This window comes from Porites lutea, chromosome 8 (genome assembly GCF_958299795.1).
Source record: "Porites lutea chromosome 8, jaPorLute2.1, whole genome shotgun sequence".
NCBI classification, from domain to species: Eukaryota; Metazoa; Cnidaria; class Anthozoa; order Scleractinia; family Poritidae; genus Porites; species Porites lutea.
The window spans coordinates 23684474-23706417 of record NC_133208.1 but is presented as its reverse complement, the minus strand read 5'-3'; the positions used below and the strand labels follow the sequence as shown (position 1 = coordinate 23706417).

At 40.2% G+C, this 21944-nt stretch overlaps 2 protein-coding genes across 2 annotated transcripts in view; both read right to left on the bottom strand.

Annotated features, from left to right (window-relative positions):
* The window catches only part of LOC140947016 (uncharacterized), a 284819-nt gene that overhangs the window by 99551 nt on the left and 163324 nt on the right, over positions 1–21944 (bottom strand). The window lies entirely within an intron of this gene.
* The window catches only part of LOC140946649 (serine/threonine-protein kinase ATR-like), a 66941-nt gene that overhangs the window by 6930 nt on the left and 38067 nt on the right, over positions 1–21944 (bottom strand). The window contains exons 34-62 of the mRNA XM_073395759.1: positions 21594–21731; positions 20911–20963; positions 20540–20762; positions 19177–19250; positions 18476–18552; positions 17999–18089; positions 17096–17158; positions 16605–16720; positions 15865–15985; positions 15170–15234; positions 14592–14654; positions 14027–14126; positions 13641–13684; positions 13458–13527; positions 12704–12778; positions 11756–11871; positions 11213–11340; positions 10376–10437; positions 10037–10147; positions 9478–9546; positions 4367–4419; positions 4237–4270; positions 3809–3933; positions 3365–3494; positions 2731–2820; positions 1915–1968; positions 1332–1385; positions 569–657; positions 10–78 (exon numbers count right to left, since the gene is read on the bottom strand). Coding sequence (XP_073251860.1) covers positions 10–78; positions 569–657; positions 1332–1385; positions 1915–1968; positions 2731–2820; positions 3365–3494; positions 3809–3933; positions 4237–4270; positions 4367–4419; positions 9478–9546; positions 10037–10147; positions 10376–10437; positions 11213–11340; positions 11756–11871; positions 12704–12778; positions 13458–13527; positions 13641–13684; positions 14027–14126; positions 14592–14654; positions 15170–15234; positions 15865–15985; positions 16605–16720; positions 17096–17158; positions 17999–18089; positions 18476–18552; positions 19177–19250; positions 20540–20762; positions 20911–20963; positions 21594–21731 — 2557 coding nt within the window. The remainder of the gene's footprint in view (positions 1–9; positions 79–568; positions 658–1331; positions 1386–1914; positions 1969–2730; positions 2821–3364; positions 3495–3808; positions 3934–4236; positions 4271–4366; positions 4420–9477; positions 9547–10036; positions 10148–10375; positions 10438–11212; positions 11341–11755; positions 11872–12703; positions 12779–13457; positions 13528–13640; positions 13685–14026; positions 14127–14591; positions 14655–15169; positions 15235–15864; positions 15986–16604; positions 16721–17095; positions 17159–17998; positions 18090–18475; positions 18553–19176; positions 19251–20539; positions 20763–20910; positions 20964–21593; positions 21732–21944) is intronic.

Sequence of the window (21944 nt, the reverse complement as noted above, 5' to 3'; positions counted from 1 at the left end):
TAAGCTTACTCTAGTTTGTTCCCCGCTCTGTCAATTAATTTTTTTACTTCAGCCCCTCTAGTGTACATGTTTTTCTCCCTGTAGAGAAAAAAAATAACAATAATAACAAAGGAAGGAGGTAAAGATCTAGCAGTTGCAAACAACTGCCTACAAATAATGGTCTGCTCATACTCACTGTCGTCCAACGATTTGGCTGCAAATAACATTCTGCTCAGGCGTATATGAAACCACCCTTTTCTCCTTCTTAAGATTGCTGTTTCGTGAAATGGCAGATCGCTTGGCTTCATGAATATACTCATTAAAAAACAAACTCAGTGATTGGATTGTAAAACAATTACTGCACTCGCTTGCCGCAAAATATCGCGATTTGTCAGTGTCTCGCAGATCATTTGCCACAGATTTCGGCTGCCTCAAATAATTGATCTGAGCTGCCCGCCACTGACAAATCACGATATTCTTCTTAACCTCGTCCAATAATTGTCAGTAACACCCCTGGTGCGGTACGATTACAAAAACACTTAACTGAAACACTGTAGAAACAAAGAAACAAGACAAAACCAACACATACTTGTAAATTTTAGTGAGAATATTTCTCAGTCCATGTGTGTTCTGTACCCATTCCAACAGACCACATTCCTCATTCAAAGGAATCACCGCCTGAAAAGAAAACACAATCAAATAATAAGACAATAAGAGAGTTATCAAAGCCTTTTACGTGCGTTCGAGCAAACCTTTTTTTTACAAAAACTAACGCCATTTAGAGTAGTTGTGTGCCGATCATCGATTATAATCGGTTGCTGATCGAAAACCTTATGTGCCGCAATAATCGATTATGGGAAATGAATAATCGATTATTCCACAAAAATAAAAAATACATTTTGAAACTGGTGTGTTGTCTTTTCAAATTAATCCTGATGACACTTTAATCCGTTGGTTCAACCCTTTTTTGATATATTTCGTGTGTTTTTGTCATGTTCTGAAACACGGCATCAAAGTGAGTGTTCCAAAAAAAGGAAATCAAAAGTTTAAATTACTTTGATTTGTTCACAGATGAAAAATGAGTGGGCTTCTAAGAGCTTTTCCCGATTGTTATCGATGATCGACCGATTGAGTTAATCCGATTATTTCTGACTGGGATGATCGATTATGAAATCGAGACCGGCTGCCAGCACTAATGTGGAGTCAGCCAGATCTATGTAAGGACGCACCTTTAATAGTTAGACAATAAATAACAGTTGCTTCTGCAAATATCTTGGGTTAGTCACTGTACATTAGCAAGATGTCTAGAGTGTGTACCCTTCCAAAATTAAGTTCAGCACTAAAAGACTTACATAAGTACGGATATGAAGTTGCCTTCTACGGGATTCCGGATCTTTTCGCAGACACTAGAAGGAATTAAGCCATGTCAGCTTTGTCGGTTCTCAAGTACCAACAGTTCATCTCGCATTGGTTTATTAATATTCTTACAAAAGTAAAAATATAACCTCCGTTCTCACATCTATTACCACCCACCACCCCACCACCCCATCCCCCCTTCCCTAATCCAGTGAGTGCCGTGTCGGGAATATTTTGTGGGTGCTATCGCTGATTTCATTGGCTAGTACGGAGTTGGGAAGGAAACAGAGTAAAAATCCGTCCCCCAAAACATGTATTTCACATGTGTATTCCTAAGCTCGTACCCAGATTTCCCGCGTAAGACAGAGTAAGATCTGAGTACGAGATTAGAACAGTCCCATAAAGCAATAGGACAGTGTCCCGTCCCGTCCCCTGCGAATATCTACAACGGTCAATATGTGTTACTGACACTGTTTCAGGGCAAAATGTTTAGATGTTAAGCTAGACAGTAAAAAGAAAAGGGACATAGTCGAAAGCAGACCCCGAGCATTAAAACATGTTAAACAAAATATGGCGAACCTTGTTTACAAGAGCATTGAACTCCATCGTTCTCGAGTCTTTCCTAAGGTCGTCCTACAAGAGACAAATATACAGGTTTTCCCCCTACGTTAAGACACTGCGGGATAAAAAAAAAATTGCCACGACAAAGATTTACCGTTGCTTCTACTAATCTACTTGCTCAAAAATTGCTGGCGACCAGAGGAGCTCGTAATCCTAATCTACAGGCCACGGTTAATGGATAGCGCTATCCAGTATCAGGGAAACCAACTGCGTTATCCAGTGGAGAGAGATTTATCCATCAAATAGCCCTACCCATCTTTTAAACAGCTGGGGCCAGGTCGCTATTACGCATGCGCCCACGCAGCCGTTTGGACGTCACTTGAGAGTGAATGGAATGTATAGAACCAAAAAGGCTGATGACACGTAATATGAACACGGGCGCTTACACCTTCTAACAAAGGAAACTTACGCAAAGCAAAGCGTTGGAGCAAGAGTGATTTGTCACATTGAGCACACTTGCACTCCCTAACCGTTGGTTGTAACCAGCGTCAATGTGAAACGCTTTATTAAAACAAACATTTCAAAGGGAACATAACGAGATTAAACATTTCCCGCAGGAGGCAGGCAATTGGCTATTTACAAGGATGACTGAGAAGTTAAACTAAGGCAACCGAGAAAAAAAATCCAGCGGTAGTGGTGCCAGAGGTTTTCGAACACTGAAACTCCGGGTATTTTAAGCGCGAGGCCATGACTACTCCGTCATGTATCGTACCCACATGAGTGTGCACTTTTACTCAAAGGAAAAATAATTTGCTGATCACTGAAAGAAATAACCTTAGGTTTGCACATCATGGTGTAGGTCTTGCCATCACTGCCTTTGATAGTAATCTTCTTTGGTTTCTGAAGAGACTGTAATACATCAACCTGGAAATTTCAAAATTAAAAATGAATGGATAAGTAAATAAACAAACAAGTTATAACCTGGAAATTTAAGATAAACTATAAAACAGTGATAAGAACAGTTGATATCCACGTTACGTGATATCCACGTTTCAAACTTGAATCTAACTTGTATCCTTTCGTCACAACAACAACAACAACAACAACAACAAAATCACTCGCTATATACTTCATAAAATGTGCTTTCTTTGACAACCAGTTTAAATTTTTCGGTCAGCTGGTGCGAGGTCTGGAACCGGGAAATCTTCGGGGGCGCTCGGAAGCTCCGCGCAAGCGATCGGATCTTCCAAGGGTTTTCCGAATTTCCGACCCCCTAAGATTTCTAGGTTCCAGGCCTTAAACCAGCTGACGCAAAAGAAACACCTTTCTTGCATCAATAAGCACGTATTGTTTATTTAGTTAAGAAAATAAAATAAACTTATTCTCAGGAAGGAAAAGTTGTCGCTATCGACAACCGTACGCAAGGTATCACAACCCAATAACATGTTTTAAAGAAATGTGAACCGACCGTATCCTCAAAACCAATAATACAAGCCAAGGAGCCTGGAAAAGGATTGTGGTCATGGTGACTTCCGGCGCCTGAAGGTAGCGTGACGGTCATGGAGGACTGGAGTGGAACAACTATGGGACTGAAATTTCTGAAAACAAAAAGGCATTAGTGAACTTCTGTTAATTAATTTATTGTAGGTGATTTTCATGTGTTGAATTATTCTTTATAAGGCAGTCCTTGTGAAAATTGCACAAATTTTAAACACTGACCTGTCTAGAAAATGAACTTTATATTCTAATCACACTGAAACGATTATAAAATATTTTGTAACTAATCTAGGTAATCACAAAACACAGAATAGGAGCGGGCATCTCGTTTATTGAATTTAAGTAAATTTCGACTCACAGCTCGTTAAATATCGTCTATTTTAAACTTTTAATAGTACCAGATGTAATAACTTACGGGTTAGATACGAGTCTCTTTAGCACGACAAAATCATGACTCATACTGAGCTTGTCTTTAGAGGGACCTTTGGGCACATCCTTGTTGCATACATCAAGAAAGTTGTCTGTCAGCCTTGTAGCGTCCTAAAAAAGAAAGAAAAACATGGCAAATTGTGATTAACAGATCGCCTAGTTTCTCTCGGTGAGATGATTTTAACACAAGACTCTTTGTTAACAGGGATGGGAATCTGCAGCCAAAGAATATCTACGATACAATTCTCTTGTCATGCAACAGTCCTAAGGTCACGTGAGTGCTATACAACCACGCACCTTTGGATAATAATAGCTGATCGATTCAGCCGAAATATTCCGGAACAATTTTCAGTTCTTCTTTTCCAGTATACAATTTTTTTAAACTTCACAAAAAGGAAGATTCCAACGACTTACCTCAAGGAACTTCTTTAGGGTATTATCCCGCGAGCTGGAAAGGGAGAAAGAAAACACAAAAACAATATTGACAATTATGTAGACCGGTTGAAACAAGGATGATAATTTTCTGTTAAATATCAAAACTTACGTTGCCTTGTTGAAGATCTGATGACAGCGTCTTGTCCTCATGGCAAACGATGACTGTTTAAAAAAAAAAGACGAATGTCAGCTAAAAAAAGTGGGGAAGATTTATAGGAAGCTAAGTTAAGCCGCGTTACCGATGACCAACCTCGTTTCCATGACATCGACCGACAGCAGCACGCGCGTGCTGAAATAAGCGCGCCATCGAACAATAAAGGTATAATTGTGACGTAAGTTGTTAAAATTTTCAATGCTTTAGTAGCATTTGATACATGCGCTTATTTGAGAGAGAAATGGAGAGAAAAAAACCTGTGTTGTTTCTACTGTTTTTGCTTATTTCCAGTGCACTTTGCAAAGGTAAGACCTACGTTGGTGTTAAATTTTGCCACAATTCAAAACCATTGTTAAAGGCCGGGAAAGTCAGCCCGCAACTTTGGCAAGAAGAGAAACACGCAAGCTTGTGATGTTTCGTTCCGCGTTTCATTACGTTCACGATTTTCTCTTCATAAGTAGTCGAGACTCAAACTGTTATTTCTTGAAAACGAGACCTTAAAGCGCAGGACTGGCCACTGGCTTATCTGACAAACAAATAGCTCAAAGAAATAACTCTGTTATTTGCAGTAAGACTCGCTCCATTCTGGAGCAAACCATAGTTTCCGGCGCTTGCGGTAAAGTGGGAGCAGTTTTCTTTTTTCCTTTATTTCTAACACTTTTTCTAGCAACCGTTGCAGGTGTCATTGATAAAGCAGAAGTGGAAGCTTTTCAGAAGAAGAAAACAAGCCAATCATCTACTCACGGCCAGCTCTTAAACGGACGTGAAAATCTGAACAGAGAACATTTTTTTTCGCGGACCACTGAGTCTGAAACAATGTCTGACAGTGACGGTGACTACAGTATCCAGGAATTTCATCCGTCCAGGCTGAGATGGAATCAGCATGCAGTCCAGTTGGAGTATAAACCTGACGGAGGAAGACGTCGGCGGAGAAAAAGACAAATCATCGCTGCTGAACACACAGTAAAATTAGAAGAGGATGATTCCAGCGCTACATTGTTGTCTGGAAAGAATCTAATCATAATTGCGTCATGTGCTGTATTTTTTCTGGTGGTCCTTGCCGCTGGACTCGTCTACTGTTTCCGGTATGATAGTTACATGTAACGTCTTCTTGTTTATTTATCAAGGGAAAAGTTAGAGGTACTCTAGATCACTCTATAGCGGATCCAAACTACGTGACTTTCGTTTTTGTATAGTGCTCCATTCTGTCGTTTGGGTAAAACGTACTCAGGTTTAGTTCCAGACTTTCGGCGTGAAACCAACCGTAAGAAAATTTCGCCATATACGGCGCATCTTTGCAGATGGTCAGTCATGTGGTGCAAAACCGCCCCGCTGGGAAGCAAGAAACGTTTTGGGGTATGACGACCATCTAAGGACATCACCCTTTTCGTCCTGGCACAATGTGTTTCTTGCGCTTTAGCATAGTGTTTTTGTCCTCCTTCAAAAGCCCATTCTGGTACCGAGGGCCTGTTTATATGGAGGTGGGGGACACCAAGTACGTAACGTAACCCACCTGCCCACATAATCTCTCTTTAATTTGACCACGTTTACGTGATAGGTAGGATCACCATATGAGAGATTATACGGACAGGCCGGGTGAGGATGAAGATGAGGATGAGGATGATGATGATAATGATGGCGATGACGATGACGATGACGATAAGGGTGACGGTCATGATAATGATGATATGTTGTCATCTCGTGTAAACTCTTTATCCTTTACATTGTCTCTCCACAGAAAGAGATGTAAGAGGTGCTGCAGCCGCAAAGATCCTGAGGTCGGAATCCCACAGGAAGAGAGTCTGATAAACCCAGTTGCTAACTCGTCCACTGTAATGCCTATAGTGGCAGTCACAATCCCTTCTAAACACTTTACAGCAAAATCCTGTGTTATTGAAATTCCAGAGCCCATTCCTATAAACTTGCCGCTAACTCCAACCGCAATGACGCAGTCGTCTTCTTACACGTCGTTCCTGAACGCTGACCTGAAACCTTGTGGCCAGTCTTCACCTGTAGAGTCTGACTGTGAAATGCCAAGGCCGGCTGTGCAGGAAAATCACTCTGGCTCCACCGAATCGCTATCTTCACTCCAGTCACTTTTCGAACCGGCACTGTCACTTATCGCTCAAAAGTCTCATCAGAAAAACTCGAAGTCACTGGAAGCAGGCGCTACTGAGAACCTCACGTCAAATAATGAAGGCAACACGGCGGTAATAAAGGAGAAACGAGGTAAATCGTCCTTATTTTTCCCTGATTCAAGTCCGTAGCTCGAAACAGTTTTCATCGCACTAACCAACCTGCCGCCCCCCCCCCCCCCCCCCCACCCCCCCGGCCCCTTCTCCATAAGTGCTCCGTTTTACCGGAATCTAAGGCCACTGAAAGCTACCGTAAAATTCCGAAAATAAGCCCAGGGGCTTATATTTTTCAAAGGCCCTTTTTGAGGGGCTTATTTTTGGAGGGGCTTATCTACGGAGGGAAATTTACGTTTCAAAATCGATTGGGCTAGCCTTATAGTTGGAAAGAAATTTACCGTTTTTGCTTTGTTTTGCTTTGTATTTGAGGACAACTTCTAAGTACAAGCCCCCGGAGGGACTTATATTCGGTGGGGCGATTTAACGGAGCGTTTTTTGCTTTACGAGTTCGGGGGGCTTATATTTCGAGGGGCTTATTTTCGGAAGTTTACAGTAACTAAGGAAAGGAAAGGCCCTAAGGTCAAAACTACGAGTCGAAATCGGGACCTCAGCATAGAAAGCCGCGCACAAGCCAACTGCGCAGATACCTGCTCCTCCAATAGCTCCTTACCGCAACATCAGTTCGTGTCCGTCCGTAAAGCGGGATTTTAAAGTTTTTCGCGATCAGTACGTCCTATATATTTACACTTTGCCATATCCAACTCATTTCAGGAAAGTCCATGCCTGCGGAGAGAACTGCTTCTGAAAAGAGCCCTGTGACCAGTCAACACTCCCAAAAGACTGCACTTTCCTCAACTGCAAAGGGCACTGCAGTGGCCAAAGTAAGCAACTAAAACAGCCTAAGTAGATCTTTGAAAATACTAAAGAACACAGAGTTCAGTAAAGGTGACATGAGTTTTTTCTCTTAACAATTCACTTCACGTAATTCTATGCTGTTTAGTTTAAAATGAAAGTTATTCGTCTAAAGCAGGTGAATAAACGAAGGAGGAGAAAGCGAAAGATGCAGCGACGAAGATCAAGAGTGGGATGGCCAACAAAGCCATATCCAATGAGAGTTCTCATCTCTCCTTATCGGGGTTTTATAAAGGATCGACTGGCAAAACTTGAGCAACAGAAAAATAACTAATTGTTTAAAGGTAAGTTCTGAAACAGCATTCGCGTTCTCATTCACTTAGGTCCCGCCCACACGAATCCAGGTTTTTTAAATGCAATTTTTTTTAAAACAAATCGGCCTTCCGTGTCCAAACCAATCAAATGAATCCCCTAACAGAAACCGCAGCCCACTATGCTTTTTTTACCCGAATCCGGGTGAAAAAAAATACGGTTTCAAAAATTTTGCAATACCTTATTGACGGTACCTTATTCGCATAACAGGGAGATTCAGGTGGCTCGATGGGGTCTTTCAGGGTCGATGCATAACAATTTTGAGCACAAATTACGAAGCTGTATTAGATAAAGATACAAATTTGTTATGATCGGAGTTACAATGACATCGGAGTTGTCATAGCAACGAAATGACACATTATTACCTATCTTACTTGCAGACGCATTTCTCGGCACTCCTCCTCAAGAGGTTTTTTCTCCAATAGCCACCTCAATGTTAGAGCTGTTTAGGTTTTTAAGTGCGTTATCGAAGGGATAAAGTTTTTATTGTTAGAAATACAGTAAAAACTGGACAATTTTTATGTTCGGCCGTTAGCTGCAGAAATCGAAGCGGTTTTTAAATGCAATTTCACCTCTGACTACTGAGTAGTTTCAATCTTCTTAAAAACGTTTGTGAAAAATCGTGGAGATAACTTCAGGCGATTGCTACAAAGTAACGTTTTTCGTCATTTCTAACATTTTATTAAGAGTGAAAAAGAGTTGAGATATGAACTCAGTAGACGGCATTCGCCGTGTATGCTTGATTATTATACAGATGTCCTAATAGAAAAGCTTCGCGTGAATCGAGTCTGATTGCACGTTTGGCTTGGGTTTGAGTTTCTGGATCAACGCATTATTCCTTCACTTTTTGAGGCTCGAAAAAATGTTCGCAAGAGATGGTTTCTCGACCCAGTGTTGTTTCATGTACCTCCCAATCGAAGGATTTGGGCATGTCTGTTCGTGATGATATAAAGGAACTTTCAATAATTCACTAACACTACACTGGTTCGTTTTTCATTTCAGACTACTGACGACATGAAATTTGACTATTGTGGCGTGATTTGGCTTTTGTGTACTTATTTTCCAAACAGCATGTGAAGACTTTTTATCACCAACTGCATATTTCTTTGGTCGTTTTGTCGTTTTCGCCGAAAACATAATGTATATGAATTGCTTAACGAAAATTTTGTAACTATGAATTTCAAATCGATGATAGGGTATTTACCCAAAATGCATTATAAAGTGCAATTTTATATTAATATTAATTTTAATTAAAGAAAAGAAACGTTGTAAACTTGTCATTTTCTCTTCAAAATGCTGCTAAACTGATTTCGGTTATCCAAGAAACGTACCCGTTTTTTACCAAAAAAAAAACCCTCCCAATAAGTAATCATACACCCTGTTATAACATAAATCAAAACAATTTTATAAATGTTTTTAGTTTGGAAATATAAATTTTAGTCATGCATTTGACAGCATTAGGGGTCTTAAGAAAAGGAAGAACGACGTAAATCAACCGGAAGTGGGCCTTTTCCCTATAAATACGCCTCGATGCTACCAAATTTGGATTGCTAAGCGTCTATATTTTCATAGAGACGATTTGCCCGAAAATTTGGTGAGAAAAACACCCACTTCTGGCTAACAGGCGTAGTCAAAACTGGGGGAGGGGGTGAACCACAAAAGAAAGACACACACCAAAATAACCGCCAGCAACGCAGGCCTGATGTTTACCTTCGAAACAGCCATCATCATCCACATTGCTTGTTGAGGGTATGTAATCAAAAGTTTGGCGATGATTTCCTGGCAATGGACAAAGGGTAAGGAGAAGTGTTGAGAGGTTGAAGATCCGCATGAAAATAATCTTTTTTCCATAATTGCTCAAGTGATAAACAATATGAGAATACCAAAATAAAAAATAAATTAAAAAAAAAAACATTAGTTTCTGAATAAATGATTCAAGCAGGAATTGAAAGAGCGGATAAAAATTTGGAAAGCTTAACCTCAACAATGGATTGCAACGGACGCTGAAAATTAGAAGCCTTTGCGTTACATGTGAGATATCATGGATAAGTTCTTTTTTCATATTCACAATATTTTCCTGCACATTTTGCCTCAACTTGGGGCGAAGCGTACCGTAGTCGCTAAACAATATTGACTTGGCATGAAAATCATTGTGTAAGAGAAGTGCAGAGATAACGAACGAAAGGATTGAGCCAACGTGCAAAGCTATGGAATGAAGGCAAAGATATTAGATTCCATTTTTTTAGTAAGCTTACACTGAAAATCTTACCTCGAGTTGATTGAAGACAGTCTGATTCGCATGACAAATACGTGAGATGAGCAGAGAGAAGGCCGTGAGAAACTGGTACGGAGGAAGTTTATTGGTCAACTCTGCCATAATCTATTACGTTAAGAGAAAATATACTAAACGTGAGATAAGTTAATGACGACGACGATGATGATGATGACGACGATGACAGCGATGATGATGACGATAACGGTAATGATGACGATGATGGCGATGATGATTATAACCTAAGGCAATTTGAATTGAAGTAAAACACTAACGTATTAAGACAGTTCTCATTCATAACAATGTAAGCAAATATCGCTGGAATAAATTACAGACCTCATTAAAATCGGCTAACTTTTGGCGTTTTCCTCCTCTGTCAGAAGATTTCGTTTGGCGACCTAAAAGTAATATTACATGGCAGAATTCATTTACGTGTAGAGTAGTATCCTTTTTTGGTAGAGTTCTTTAACTTAGCAGCTAAAGCAAACAACAAGGCGTCTTAAAACAAAGTCAAAGGTTTAGCTAGGAAACATGCTGCATTTGTATTGATTATCTACAGGTTTATAGTTGAATAAAGAGACAATGCAACTTCGCCGTGCCATTAAGTCCCTAATGAGTTGAGAATGCGCAGTTGCACAGAACGGATGTGCTCAATGGGTAAAAACGTTGTCAACGTCGCACTCGTTGTCAATGCTAACATTCTCTATTATCACAGAATAGGGCCAGCATTTCTCTTAAACTAGCACAATGTACAACGTTTGCAAGAGTACAGAGCATTTGACACATTATTCTATTTTAAAATGAACAACGCGAATTGGTCTGTAATTGTTCAAGTTCTTAAAACATACTTCCCTTGACCACAAACGCAATCCAAGCCTCTTTCCTGCTTCACTTAATTCCGAACCCAGCAAGTACAGGGGAACATCGACATAACGAACCCCTATATAACGAAAACCTCGGTAAAACTAACGATTTTCTTTACCCCAGTAATGGTATATCGCTATATCGAGGTTCCACTGCACCAAGAAACGCTACCACCCACTTGAGTCACTTCCGCGGCTTCATCTTTACAATGCCGGACAGGGTGAGGAATACTTACGCGGAGCTACCTTATCAGCTCATGAATGAGGAGGGGAAGAGGGTGTTGGTGGGGGAGGGGGAATCTTCCTTTACCTTGGTCGGAGACAGTGGCACCAAAGTCCAACCAAATGGTCAGAAGGCGCGGCATTGACTGGTAAATGAACTTGTTACCAAACTGAAGAGACTGACCGTAATGCTTCAGAACGAACGGAATGAAGTCACTGCAAAGAGAATAAATTCGGGGGTAGAGTAAAACGACGGAATTAGAAAATCCCAGTTTCGTGACCATCCAGAGAAACCCTTAAAGTCAGTGTTATTTTAAATTATGGTAAAAAAACGTGAAAACTATTAGGACAAACCGTGTTCAAAAGCCCCAATTGCAATGCGTTTTGGTCTTCATTAATTAACAATTATTCCACGAGTGCGCGTTGGGCATGAGATGGTACAGAACCCGAAGAAATACAGAGGAAAAGTCGTTACATCACGTTGCCATGGTACCACAATTTCTGGAATGTAAATGGCTGTCAAGATCCAGAAATTTGTTTCCACGGTAACGTGACGTCACACTTCTCTTTACTGCTTGCATTGACCATGTGCACAAGTAAGAGAGATAATCGTTGAAAGAAGAGTTCTTACACAGAAAGTTTGCTGGATTTTTCTTCTCCGTCGGTACAGTTTGCCATTAACTTGTCGTAATACTTTCCTAAATAAAAATGACCATTTTCCCAGTTGCTGTGTAGAGTTGTTACTTCCTGTCAGAGAAAAAAACGTAGTGAAATTCTAACTAAAAAGAACAGGACCTAATCAAGGAAGTTTGAACTGATTTTATTATTGAAAGTACAGTTGTACCTTGCCTTTCAACTAGCCCGTTTATGTCACCAACCCTTAATTACGACCTTATATTTCCGGTCCAAACAAGCTCAAACAAAATTCCAGACTGATCTGCGTACATTTCTTTAAGGAATTTAAAACTAATTTAAATTAACATTTTTATCAGTTCTCATGATCTCTTTTCTCTGCATTACTCATCGATATTCTCAGGAGCCAATTGATGTCGCCACCCTTACGATTTAACACTTTACCAATATCCACATACCAATTCTGATCTCCATACATTTTCTTTAAGAATGTATTCAGAGAATTTGATAAAAGATCAAGGCGTTATTTCTCTTTTTGGTGATCATTTCACTAATTCTCATAACCTTATCTCTTGACAATCTATGGATATCGTTAGGAGAAAATTGATATTGGTCACTATTGGGACTTCAAGGGTTAACAGAGACCTGAGGACGTGATTTGACTCATTATCATGCATCTCGGAAGGCTTCATTTTACTTTTTTCACCAGTAAAGTTAACACGATTATTTTAGTGTAGAATGTTAAGTCCTCTCTCAAACGCAAAATGACAAAACGTTTAACATTTAATAACTTGTTTTCGTCACTAGTCTCCTCGCTAAATCCGGTTGAATAATAGTAAAGGTTATCGAGTTTTCCTGCCAAAATGACGCTTGTTCACTCGCGCGCACTTCTTAGTAAAGGACTCAGTCTCTGGTGTTAACGGCTTGCGAGTCACAGAAGTACTACCTTGTACTGCTGGATGACCCTGTTGGGTTCATAATAAGCTGTTTCTTCCATCCACCTGCCTATAAGAAGCAGTGCCTGAAATCGGAAAAATAAACGAATGTGTAAGGCACTGTTCACACTTGGTCCCCGAGAACCAGTGACTGGGTACCGGCACAAAACTGTGTTGTGTTCACACCTTAAGTACCAGTTATGTAACTCTTAGGTGCTGTCCACATTTGGTGCTTGGGAACCAGTGCCTGGGTACCGGCACCAAATGGTGTTGTGTTCACACTTTGAGTACCTGATATGTGACTGACTGTGTACATAGTTATCCCATTTCGCCCTGTCAGACGCCATTTTGAAACATAAACTGAGCAGCGAGAACAAAGCAGTGGAATGCCCGGAAGTTACAAAAATTGCTGCACACAGGGACCCGGTGTCCACTTCTGTGCCCCAGCACAAGATCGAGACCTTGCACTTGGGCACCGGCACCGTGCCCGAATTCTAGCGTGGGTATGCTTGAAAAAAGAGTGTGTTCACATTGGTGCCCAGTGGGTACCGTACTTGGACACCGTGACCGGGCACCACGTGTGAACGCTGCCTAAATGAATGAATGTCACAAAAGTATCACAAAAGTCAAAGGTAACTCACCCTAACAAATTTCATAAGCAACTAGCAGCACTTATGAGAAAAAACACAAAATTAAACATACGACGCTTATTACACCTCCTTGGGAAAAAAGGCCGACGAAAATAGTACTCAAAACAATACGAACCTTCGCGTGGATAAATCTCTCTGCACCACCACTGCTGGCCATCTTTTTAACACCGTCAGGCCATTTTTCACTACAATGAATAAAGAACAAACCAACACGTAACTAAATCACAAAAAAAACACAATACATCACGATAATTGTGACGATCATGATCACGATGATGAAGACGACGATAATCCCTACCTCACTGCTCTTTGTAGACTGATAAGTGCCTGATGAACATCGCCCTGAACGGACAAAACAAACATGGGGACATAAATAAGGGCAAAGAAATACGCGGGAGGTATAACAAATCGCAAGGTCTGTATGTTTTATACGAGGTTTGATGTGTTTATCCTGTGTAGATGAAATAATCAGCATGTCACGAGCGTGAGACAAAGAAAAAAATCTGAGTCCCCGACAGAAAGGGAACCTATGACCTCCCAAACACCGGGGAGGCACTCTATACACTGAGCTACGGAGAACTCATGGAAAGCGAGGCCATATACTAGGTTCATATTTCATCACCCTGTCAACCGAAACTCGCAGTGAGCGTATTATTATTACTGGGTTCATTTTATGATCGCTACCTGACTTGCCATCCATTTAGCTCTTTCAATGCACAGACTTGGTAAGGAGAATGCACTGGCACTTAGTAGAGAACTATCTGCTGTTTGCACGTGACCTGCCCTGTAGGAAAAAGGAATGACACACAAACTTATTTCAAAGATCGCTCCAAGACGTTTCGGCGTACATTCAGAATAATGGTAAGATCATTCTCCTACCAGAAATATGTACTGAGTCCATTTTTAGCGCGCTAAACAGACTGGGTAAATGGTAAGGCTTTTGCAACAATCAGATAATAGGGACAGCATGAAGAGAAGTGAACATATTTCACTATTCATTTTGCCCACAAATTTACACTATCCTAACGTCTGTACCAGGCTACTGAATAATCAGCTCGTCAGACTTGAACCCCAGGAGTCTTACACTGAATCTTAAATAGCTAAATGATATGCCTCCGGTCAGAATTTTAAGCCGGTTAAGCTTGTTTTGGGTCAATTCTTGTTGACTTCATTTTTATTATTTTTTTATCCTCCCCGTTCTTTATTTCGCTTAATTATAACATGATTAAAGCGAGTAGACAATACTTACGCCCTGGCCGCTTTGGCGCTCTGCAACCAGCTTTTTCCTTGTTCTTTCTGCAGCTCCTCTGAGCTAGAAATGTACCAGGTAAAAGAAGTCTTGTCTTAATTAGGCACTTCCTTCTGCAAACTGATTTCAGTCAAGCTTAACAAATAGCTAAATACCGCAATTCCTGTAATGAGCACCCTGCCCTCAATCAGCCCCCCCCCCCCCTTCCTCCAACCCCTGAACAATCAAAAAATTTACTAAGCCCCTTTGATTGATACGCCCCCCTCCCCCAAAAAACTGTTATTTGATACGTTACACAAAACATTCACCCTGCTTGTAAACAATGTTTTTTTTTGCGTGTTCTTTTGTTGATGTACGGTTGGGTGAAAGACAGGGTTCCTTAAACAGTGATGTTGACATCCTACATTGTGTTTTCTGGGATACCGTGTATGAAATAACGTGAAAAGGGTTTTTTCCTCAGTTTTGAATAACCCTCTTCTCTAATGCGGCTCCTCTCTAATACGGGCTAGGGAGATGAAGATAATACATGCAGACAGCGCAGGAGAATGCCAACAATAAAGAAAAACAAACTCAATTACCTTTGTAAGAGTTTCAGAACGATGCGTCTCAAACTCAGGATTGGCTCCCTTGTACGGAAAGATGTCTAAAGAAAGATGACAAACTCCAAGTTTACATCTTCGCACAACTGTATTAGTAAATCGGAAACAAGATACTCGGGTCAAAGAAAAGAAGAAAGAAACAACTCTTAACGAATCCAACCGAGTCATCCAGCACGAGCAATAAAAGATACAATCAATCAATCAAGAACTAACACATGATACAGAGCTAAAAAAAAACATGACGTCGTTTTATAAGCTTCACTTAATTATCGTCATTTTACAGCCTGATAGATACCTGTTACAGACCGATAACTAGTAAAGTCTGGTTCTCATATGCCGCCGATGTATCTGCGACGTAGCCGCCGGTACCGTCTGAGCTATTACCCGGACGAATGAGAAAATGAGCCGCCGGCAACTAGAGCCATCACAGAGCTTTACCGCCCGCATGGGCATGCCTGCGAAGTTGAACTCGAGTTAACTTCGCAGGCATGCCGGCGATAAATACTGGGATGACCAATGTTGACGGCTACTTCTGTTCTTATATGGGAACAGTATCCCAGGCAGTACCGGCGGCCACGTCGAAGGTGCATCGGCGGCATATGAGAACCAGGCTTAAAACAACCCTATAATTATAAGCTAGGCCTAATGGCATTATATTCGAGAATTGTTCTAACCTGTGAGATGTGCAAACGTGACTCCCAGTCTTTAGCCACACCTGTTGTTGTAGGAGCAGCAGCATCTGACACTTGAAACTGCCTCTGTACAGCTTCCTCTAGCTCGCGTAACATGTGAAGCCTTTAGAGGAAGATAAAAAGAAAACAAAAAAAATAAAATTAGCTTTCAAAATCTAAAAGGATAAATGACAGGCTTGGCTTCATAAAAACACTCGTAATAATCAAATTAAGAATAAGAAACAGGCTTAAAGCAAGAGTTTCATCATCCACTGAACATTGTTGCTCCAACATCACCCAACATTTTCGGTCCAACATCACTCAAAATTGTTGGTACAACGTTACCCAAGTCAACCCGACAGTGCTAGTTCAACATTATCCACCACTTCTTGGTCCAATAATCGCTTTATTTGTTAATGTCACATCACCTAATGTTATTGATCCAACATTATCAAACATTGGTTGTTCAACTTCATCTAACGACATTGGTCCAACACAATCCAACATTGTTAGCCCGTTCATCACCCAACATTGATTATAATGCTGAATCTGTTTGAACTAAACGCGATAGTTTTTACTCAACCAAAGCTGATTCGACAGTCTATATAATCTTGGACATATCGGACCTCTGCCTTGCAACAATATGGCGTCTTAACGGATTGACAGCAGCGTCCAACACAAAAAGAGACAAGCCCCGGCAAAATTATCTTTTGTGTTTTCGCGACGTTTACACTAAAGGGTACCTGACAATATGCTCGTATCCCCGTTGGTAGGAACCAGACTCCATGCTTGCAGCAGACAGGAAGCCCATCTGCTGACTACGAACAACCTTCAACTGGTGTCGAAATTCAGCCTCATTCTAGGACAAATATCAACAACAGAGGTTGTTGCTGTTTAAGTATTGACAACGGTTAATATTTGACACTTAAGAAACGAGGAGACTGGGTCGAGTTAATTTTCGCAAAGACTTCTGGGATCGTTACTGGGTACGCGCCGTCCGGAGTAACAGTCCCAGAAGTCTTTGCGAAGTTAACTCGCCCCAGTTTCCTTTTCGTTCTAAAGTGTCGAATGTTCAATGACCAACTACAGTCACTGAGTATAAACGTGAAAAAAGAAAGTTTTATTTAGTAGTGGTATCAGAATCGTTGACCTTTTGCGTTCAGAAAGGCATTGCCTTGACCCATCCCGTAACGCTGATACTAATATATATAATCTACAATCAGTGAGATCTAACCTTTTCTTTTACAGCTACCAAAATTCGTCCCAAACCAACATCCCAGTCACCAACACCTCTTTCCTATTGACAAAATGGCAAGGAAATAAAAGTTGAGAATTGCAACAACAGTGTGAATTGTAAACTACATTTAATCTCTGCTCTGTTTAAAAAACACGCTGCTTATACCAACAAGCGGAGATTGAGAAGAGGGTTGGGGTTTGGGTTTCCAAACATTTGAAGGATCCGTAAAGTGACATCCTCGAAAAAAACAAGAAATAATGACCGTTTCTGGAGCTTGCTATTCACCATTTGTTAATAGACCATTACCCACCTCGTGTACCCCCTAAAATTTGCATAACCATTGTTTTCGATTTCTCGTGGGTATCACAGTCGTTAAGACACATCGCAAAATATGAGGGGAGGGGGTGGGGGAGGTAAACAAAAATGGAGGACAAATTTCTTAGGACAATTAACACAATTTTCCCTCTTTCCCCTTCGTCCCCAAGAAGTGTTGTAGTTTGTGCACCCCTGTACACTTTACCCTGTCCTAAAAGTGTTTGTTCATCCCAACATTGTTTGGAGGGGGGAAGGGGAGAGCAATTCGCGGTAGCCAAGCGGTTAGAGAAGTGCATGTTATGCTACATCTGAATATTTGATAAGTTACAGATGTGAAAGGAAGGTTTTCAATAACCGTCCAAAGGATTTTTGTCCTCCATTGAAGGTGCTCTATGGTCTATATGAGAATGGTGAATAAGCAGGATAATCCCCTGAAAAGGTCCTTTCTTATGTCGTCTTGGTAAAACTTTGTTGCTTTTGCTCTCTGCCAATGAGAGTGTCCCCTAAGGTTGAATGGACTATTACAGGCTATATAGAAGAGCATGAATTGCTAGGAAGAAGAAAAGGTCGTGTTATAAGTCATACCAGTTTCAGGTAACTCTCCAATGAGTCCCACTGTCCCAGCCTCCAGGAGGCCTCCACACGGTACGCATTCAACGATCGCTCCCATTCAGATCTAAATGCAACGTAACATTAAAAAGGAGCCAATATTTTTCAATCAGAACAATGTATCCAGTCGGTGCAAATATGGTCTATTTCGGTCTGGATACTTAGCTATTAACATTGGATATTTTTGTCGTTCCTCAAAAGTTACGCATGAGTAATACCCTCTAATTCACTAAGAAGCATTGAAGTTGGGTATGACATTCACCATTATCATTACAATTATCATCATTACTAACATCGTAACGATCGTAAAATTGGAAATGATAATTTTATGAGGTCGCAACATTCAACTCACGAAATAAGACAAAAATGTCAATCAAATAAGCGCATAACCTGATTGGTCTCTCACGGTCTTTTAATAAGTTGGACTAAACACAGTGTTCAGTGATAGCAAACCTTCGTGTGACGACGCCATCCACATGAATAAGCGCCGTGGTGACTTGACCCAGATCAATGAGACACTGCAACAGACCCTGGTCATGGAATAACAAAGAGAAATTATCGCCAATAAAGCCGCAAGGTTGTAAAAGAGCTGACCAACTTATCTTGTCGTGTCTTCCAGTGAACCAAGTTTTCACATGCTGCGTTTTTCCCATGAGCCAAAAGTTATGAATATAAAGTACCGGTATTTACGAAGATGACCCTCACCCAAGATTAGGAACCGAATTTAACCCAACGCGGGAAGGAGGGGATGTAGCTACGCTGTAGAGAAATTAGCTTTCAGTTAGATTAAACCTCTAAGATTGTGAGACCTGTTATTTTGTTGAATCACAGTAAGTAACGAAATTTCAAAGAAGGGGTAGTTTGGTTTGGAGTACGATAATAATTTTCAAACAAAGGAAAATACGATCAATACCAAAGACAAAATTAATACATAAATTATTTGAAATAAAACATAACTATACACAAACTGGCGTTAAGAACTCTAAAAATATTCAACGATTATTGACCAACAATTCTCCGGGACTTTTTTATCTCTTCTAAAACAAAGATTACACATCAGTGAAGACTGGAACTCCTGTTTGGTTTATAGCGTGACAAGACGCTTTTGTCAATATTAATTCTCCCATAAAAGAACTAAAGTTACAATCAGTCACCTTGTGATGTCCAATCTCATTTGGTTCTTCTTGGATTGCTCTTTCGTAACGAGCTGAAGCATCACAGAGTTTTCCTAGAATAAACATAATAATAACATATATTTTATAGATAACATACAAACAATTAAAATCCTATTTACAATTAATTCACTTTAAAAAAAAAAACTTTTTCGTCAAAACACTATTAACAATTCCTTTCGTTAAAAAAAACACTTAGTTTTGATTAGCAAAAAAAATTATTTCATTAAACAAAAATTATTTAAATTAAGAGCATTTCATTTCAATTAAAACAATTCATTTCGAATATTATTATAATAGTAATAATAATAATAAAATTAAAAAAGTTAACAATCGAGCCCTAAAAAGATGACGTCATAAAAATTATGCAATTTATTGTGACATATTAAAAGAACAACATCTTAAAGGTCTACTTGCCAAAAACTAACATTGTTCGGCAAATTGTCTCGGAGATACTAGCCCCGCTTTGCTCTGATGGCTCTATACAAGAACCGAGTCAGATTTAGAAGGATTTGTATGGAGTCATCAGAGCATAACTGGGCTATTAATTGCCCTGGAATGCTAATTTTGGCATGTAGGCCTTTTAAATATTGCTCTTTTATAATATCGCAACAAATCCCATAATTTCGCAAATTAATTTCTTATGACGTCACATTTTAGGACTCTATGAAAGTAAAAATCACCTAAAACGAAATAGAGTATGACAAAAACGCATGTAATAATGAAAACTTGCCAAAAGGGCTGTTCACTTTATGTCAACATGGGAAGCACTCATAACGGACACTCTCGTAAGCGGACAGCTCTAATTCTGACCGCCTTCACCAGACCCCTTTTTTCTGATATTTTTACATCCCGGTAAGTGGCGACCAGCTTCAGTTACGGGTACCTTTTCCGTGTCCCAAGGATGTCCACTTACGAGAGCTTCCACCGGATTTTTTTTCCCACTGTATTGCAGTTTCTCGTTTGTAGTTGCGGGCGACAAGGAGTCGCCTGTGTGTTGTCAGCATTCGTTTGGAATGAATGAATGGAATGCAAAGAACGCAATTGGATCATGCGCGTTTGGACCTTCTATCACACGTAATCTGATCACGCGTGTTTTGACTACTTCTCACGTGAAGCTTACGCAAAGAACACTAGCACATTGATGGAGCAAAAGCGTTTTGACCTACGATCGTTATCGCCCGCACTCCGTAACCTCTGGTTATTACAAGTAAATTTTGTATTATCGGGATAATATGCGTAGAACGCGCGGGGAGATGCAAAAATTACAGGGCGCCAACCTAAGAAAAACCACTTTGTTCGCAGTCTACAGAAATCTCACAAGTCGGAGAATTATTTGCCCTACCAGAACTTTTCTGATCTAGAATCTGTTCATGCAGAGTCGGCTGTCGTTTTCTGCTCGCTGCTACACCCGCTACGCCATCAGGCTCATCTAGAGCTATGTACAGCTTCTGAATAAATCCTAGGTGTTGCTGTATATCCTTTTTTTGGCTTGAAATGAAGGCTTCAAAGTGCATCAGTGCTCGAGCATAAGCCTTGCAGTGAAACGACGCATAAGCCAAGACATCCTAAACGAAAAGAAGATCGCACAGGCAGAATAAAAAAAGAAGAAAAATTGGAATCGCAACAAAGTTAATTGGTCACAAAAGAAATAATCTTTTCTTAACTGCAAATGTATAAAATAAGCGGTGACGTAAACGCATTTAAAATATTTACCTGTGGAATCTTTTCGAGAAAATTTTCTACTGACTTGTGCTCATCCAGAATTTCTTTAGAAGACAAAGAATAGTAATTACAATAAAAATTTTAAAGACGATGAGAATGATTATGGTGATAGTGATAGTGTTGGTGTGTTAATACTAATACTGCTTCCGATACAGATACTGATACTGATACTGATACTGATGACGATAATGTGATAATGATAATGATAATGAGTTAGAAATCCTACAAATGGAACATCACTTGGAATTATTAGAAAAAGAGCCTGTCTTTTGGGATCTGCGAGAATTTGAGGAGGGTCTTTGAAGCAAATAATAGCGGATTTCGCGGTGGAAAGAGAAGAGGAACCAAAGACCCCAGAAGGCCCTTGAGACTGCGGGAATTGAAACCATAAACGTGTGGTAGTCAAATATGATAACAAACACTAGAGTAAAGAAGTGTAATGTCACAAAAAACCAAATTGAAATTATTGGATTGATTGGCATGTTCACAAAGAACAAGATGAAAAAAGCCCCGTTGTCAAAAATCATTCGGTTAATGCAAATAGGTGGGCAGAAGTAAGCACTGGTTTGTTCCGATGACTGACGTAAATGCCTCCAAAATAGGCCTCGATTCTTCAATACAAGATACATATGGGATAAAAGTGCATTTCTCTGCGAAAGAGTACATAATCGTACCTGATATGGATGCAGCAGCACGTCCCTTTGATGAAAGCAATTGAGTTTTAACTGCCAGGCTGTGAGCCCTCGCTCTGCTCCAACGCTTCAAATAGTCTAGAGCTGAGAACACTGTCTGGGCACTCATTTGGCGGAAATCTAGAAACAGATGGGACAATTAGCGAGAACATTTGCCGCGGAAAACTATGCACTTGACCTTGTCAGCAGAGTTTACTCGTTTCAATTTGAAATACCTCCGAAAATAAACGATAAAAATGTTAACCTAAAAAATGTTTGAATGGCGGATCTTTCCCCACCCACCCAAAAAAAGTAACCAAGGCCCACAAACAATCTAAAGCAAAAACAACACAA